We start from the raw sequence: 4514 nt of genomic DNA on the forward strand, positions 1-4514 counted from the left end.
GGACTCTCACATGCTTTGGTAATATAAGCGCCAAGGTTCTTTGATACAAGTCAACAAAGTTAATCGGCCAAGTGCATATCATGGCATATGTGTGCCAGCACACATGTACGCATCAATAGAGACACTTTGAAGTTTGAGAAATTGTGAGAAAATTGTGGAGGTACAAATAAAGTGGCCATCTATGAGTTGGCAAATCTGTCAAATACAATCAAAAGTATGACCATCTGACAAAAGAGTAAAACACTTTAAAACTGGTCATATTTATTCCTTTAACATTTATTTGTCCTCTTTCCTTTCTCTTTCCAATTGTAGCCAAAAGAGGTCATGGAAAGAAACATAGAGATTAGGAAAAAGACATTTTTCTTTATGTTCACATGTTGGGCTTTATTCGCCCTCCCTGTTAGGACCCTGCTTGCTACTGCTAGCACGTAGCACCCCGTTGGGTTGCATATATATGACACCGCTCCCCTCCTCCCTTCACTCCACAAGGCAAAGGCATCCCAACCAAGGGCTCTACTCAACTGTAAGCTCGATCAACAAAAACGCGACGAGAGAGTCTTAGCTCAAGAAGTAACAGAGGAGTCAGGACACACAAGCGTCAAGAAGCAAGGCCTGGGGGACAATGGCCGCAACAGCCAATGAAAGCCTCGCCGACGAGAAGGTGCCAGGAACGATCGGCGTAGGCCGGTACGAGGAGATGGAGCAAGACGGCGACTCCAGCGCCGCGAAGTCGCGGCTCTCCGGCCTCCTCTGGCACGGCGGCTCAGCCTACGATGCCTGGTTCAGCTGCGCTTCCAACCAGGTGAACATTCTCCTCAGTTTCTTCAGGAGATCTCATGGCGGCACTAGTGTCTGCTGTGTGCTGCATTAGCTTGCTAGTCCTCACTTTGTCTGAATGCTTTCATCCTGATCAGGTGGCCCAGGTGCTGCTGACGTTGCCATACTCCTTCTCGCAGCTGGGGATGCTGAGCGGCATACTGTTCCAGCTCTTCTACGGCTTGATGGGCAGCTGGACGGCGTACCTCATCAGCATCCTCTACCTGGAGTACAGGACCAGGAAGGAGAGGGAGAAGGCGGACTTCAGGAACCATGTCATCCAGGTAGGAGAAGATCGATGTCTCCCTCCATAGCTTGCACATCCATTTCCTGGCCGTCTTGCATGTCGTCAGTCAGAACTCAGAAGTCTGAACTGAAATGCTTGTCCGATTTGCAGTGGTTTGAGGTGCTGGACGGGCTGCTTGGGAGGCACTGGAGAAACGTCGGCCTCGCATTCAACTGCACATTCCTCCTCTTCGGCTCCGTCATCCAGCTCATCGCGTGCGCCAGGTACCAGACCATGAACTGAGCTAATGTCGCTCATCATTTCTGTTTGGTAAAGCATGGACACGGGTAATAGAGAAAAGTACGTGTCGTCTGGGAGGGCTCGTTTAATTTGTTTCTTCCGGTATGATTAGGCCTGAGCTAGGTTAACTAAAGCGGATGTCTGATTACGAGCTATTGTCTGATGTGCGTTTGCATTGCAGCAACATCTACTACATCAACGACCGGCTCGACAAGAGGACGTGGACGTACATCTTCGGCGCCTGCTGCGCCACGACGGTGTTCATCCCGTCCTTCCACAACTACCGGATCTGGTCGTTCCTCGGCCTCGTCATGACCACCTACACCGCCTGGTACCTCGCCGTCGCCTCCCTCATCCATGGCCAGGTGCGTGCTCGAGAGGACACACAGTTTATCATTTCGCATCTGAATTAGATGGTGTGAAGAACACTGAAAGGAGTTAAACTGACGAACACTTGTGCTGTTCATCTTTGTGGACGCCTGTACTTAGGTTGAGGGTGTGAAGCACTCAGGCCCGACCAAGATGGTGCTCTACTTCACCGGGGCCACCAACATTCTCTACACCTTCGGTGGGCATGCTGTTACTGTGTAAGCGAACGAACGCTCTGCACTCCTATCAATATACTGAGATTAGTGTTAGTAATTAATAGTTTTCATTTTGATGCTATAAAAAAAGTTTTCATTAGATGCGTAATGGGTATATATACTGGCATGTGGACCTTTCTGGGTTCTAGGGCCTGGACATGGCCAACTCAGCCAAAATTCTGTGTGTATATATGTGAGCACAGCAAGCCCACTCTACTACGTTGTAATTTACTAGTAGGTTGTACATTTCAGAATGTAACCACAAGTGTACACGCTAGTCCAATTTCTTGCGTGTTGGGGATGGACGAGACAGCATTGGCCCACAGCAATTTCAAAATGTCCTTGTTTCAAAAACAATTTCGAAATGAAGGTACAAAGTAAATTGCAAGCTGAGACATGCCAAGCCAGACAGCCTCTGTGCACTGTTCAGCCTTGGCACCAAATGCGTGCAGTTTCATTTGCACTGACAGGGCATCTCTGTTCTTCTGAAACCTTGGCCTCCGGCCATCCCATCCCATTCATTTTCTGGCCAGCCACAGGGAAAGGAGCAGCTCTACCCTAGGAGCATTTGCTGCTTTTTACATTCAGCAGGGCTCCTGCTTCCTGCTCCTCCAACCCGTGCTACATACGATAACGCCTGTCTGCAGATACAAACACCACCGAAAAATGACGCAGAGCTCTCTGTAGTCTGTACCACACTAGCTTGCAAGAGCGCTGCAGCGCCGCGCACTGCACGCACAGAAATGAAAATGCAAAGAGCACTGCACGCCACGCTTCAGTCACCTCGTTGCAGGTTTTGCAGTAGCAACATCGGTCCATGATCTACAGCAACTCGATCTAGCTCTAATTAATCACATATGTTAACGTTAATTTCAGGGAGGTGATGCACGCGATGTGGCGGCCGCAGAAGTTCAAGGCCATCTACCTGCTGGCGACGCTGTACGTGCTCACCCTGACGCTGCCGTCGGCGGCGAGCGTGTACTGGGCGTTCGGGGACCAGCTGCTCACGCACTCCAACGCGCTCTCCCTGCTCCCGCGCACGCCGTTCCGTGACGCCGCCGTCGTGCTCATGCTCGTCCACCAGATCATCACCTTCGGCTTCGCATGCACGCCGCTCTACTTCGTCTGGGAGAAGCTCATCGGCCTCCACGACTGCCGCAGCCTCTGCAAGCGCGCCGCCGCCAGGCTCCCCGTCGTCGTGCCGATCTGGTTCCTCGCCATCGTCTTCCCCTTCTTCGGGCCCATCAACTCCGCCGTGGGATCGCTCCTTGTCAGCTTCACCGTTTACATCATCCCGGCGCTCGCGCACATGGTCACATACCGTTCCGCGCACGCCCGTGAGGTAACACTAATGTTTTACTCTCCCTGTTTTACTGTCCTTGCTAGGAGTACATTGTGCATCTTAGAATTGAGAACAGTTACACTTTGCTTTTACTTTAGCTTATTGCACACCTTCTATATTCTTTGGGCATCTCGTAACTTGGTTGCTTTGCATTGGCATGCCAAGGCCAAGCTATGAAGCTAAGCCTTGATTAGATGTCACTTGGCACAGCTTGCAGCACAACTTTTCACTCGAGCGCAACTTAAAGCTATGGCTATATATGATTAAGCGTGAAACATAATTAGTGGTCGTGCTGGATGTAAGACAAACACCAGCAGCGTCAACTATTTCGCACACTTCGCAGAAGTAAAGTGAAAAGCGCCTAAGACGACAAAGGTGCTTTTGTACCACCTGGTGCTCGGACCCGACCCCAATGGCCAATGGACCTTGGACGGACACCACAGCAAAGTGCCTCAAAAGGACACCAGTTGTACTCTTAGAAAGATGAACAATTGCAATGTAACTCTGTTCTGCTATGGCCCAAATTAATCAACTCTTGTCTGAATGTTGACATGCAGAATGCGGTGGAGCAGCCGCCGCGGTTCGCCGGGCGATGGACGGGGACGTACGTGATCAACACGTTCGTGGTGGTGTGGGTGCTGGTGGTCGGCTTCGGCTTCGGCGGCTGGGCGAGCATGACCAACTTCGTTCGCCAGATCAACTCCTTCGGCCTCTTCACCAAGTGCTACCAGTGCCCCGTGCCGGCTCCCATCACGATGCCGCTGTCAGCTGCTCCGGGCGGCTCCTGGCCGTTCCCCGGCGGCCTCCAGAACTTCACGATGCTCCCGCCGGCGCCCGCTCCTTCCCCGGCGCATTTCTTCCGGCATCACAGCCACGGGCTCTGAAGTCTGAAGTTTAAGCCTCCTGTAACGCCCGGGCTTGCTCTAGTTAGCTTCAGTTGATGAGTGTTTGATGCTAATCAGTCTAGTAAAACACATCTACCATAGTTAGTAGTAGGGAGCTTTGTTGCCTCTTGTTTTTCTCTTGGATTCAGAGGGAGGGTGATGACCGATGTAGGGCCACTTCTTTTGGGCTTCTAGAGCTGCTTCTAGGTGCCAAACAGGAGAAGCCCAAAAGAACTCTCTGGCTGGACCTTTGCTTATTTCCACCGAGAAGCGGACTTGCTGTGTAATTCCAGAATCTGCTCGATAGCAGTTTCCCGAGCTTCTCGTTGAGAGAACCGAAGAGGTATGTCAACCTATCCCTC

At 51.4% G+C, this 4514-nt stretch overlaps 1 protein-coding gene across 1 annotated transcript; it reads left to right on the top strand.

The window, feature by feature from the left end:
* Positions 1 to 622: 622 nt before the first annotated feature.
* Positions 623 to 4152, top strand: LOC124697314 (auxin transporter-like protein 2). Its single transcript, XM_047229923.1, has 7 exons — positions 623 to 802; positions 915 to 1100; positions 1214 to 1326; positions 1524 to 1707; positions 1832 to 1929; positions 2803 to 3268; positions 3826 to 4152. Exons 1-7 carry the CDS (start codon positions 623 to 625, stop codon positions 4150 to 4152), a joined length of 1554 nt encoding a protein of 517 aa, XP_047085879.1.
* Positions 4153 to 4514: the final 362 nt, after the last annotated feature.

The sequence above is a fragment of the Lolium rigidum genome, chromosome 3 (genome assembly GCF_022539505.1).
Source record: "Lolium rigidum isolate FL_2022 chromosome 3, APGP_CSIRO_Lrig_0.1, whole genome shotgun sequence".
NCBI lineage: Eukaryota > Viridiplantae > Streptophyta > Magnoliopsida > Poales > Poaceae > Lolium > Lolium rigidum.

Coding starts and splice junctions, on each gene's coding strand:
- LOC124697314 (XM_047229923.1), top strand. CDS start 623: ATGGCCGCAACAGCCAATGAAAGCCTCGCCGACGAGAAGGTGCCAGGA. Junction 1,930..2,802: donor GGTGGGCATGCTGTTACTGT/GTAAGCGAACGA, acceptor CGTTAATTTCAG/GGAGGTGATGCACGCGATGT. Junction 3,269..3,825: donor GTTCCGCGCACGCCCGTGAG/GTAACACTAATG, acceptor GTTGACATGCAG/AATGCGGTGGAGCAGCCGCC.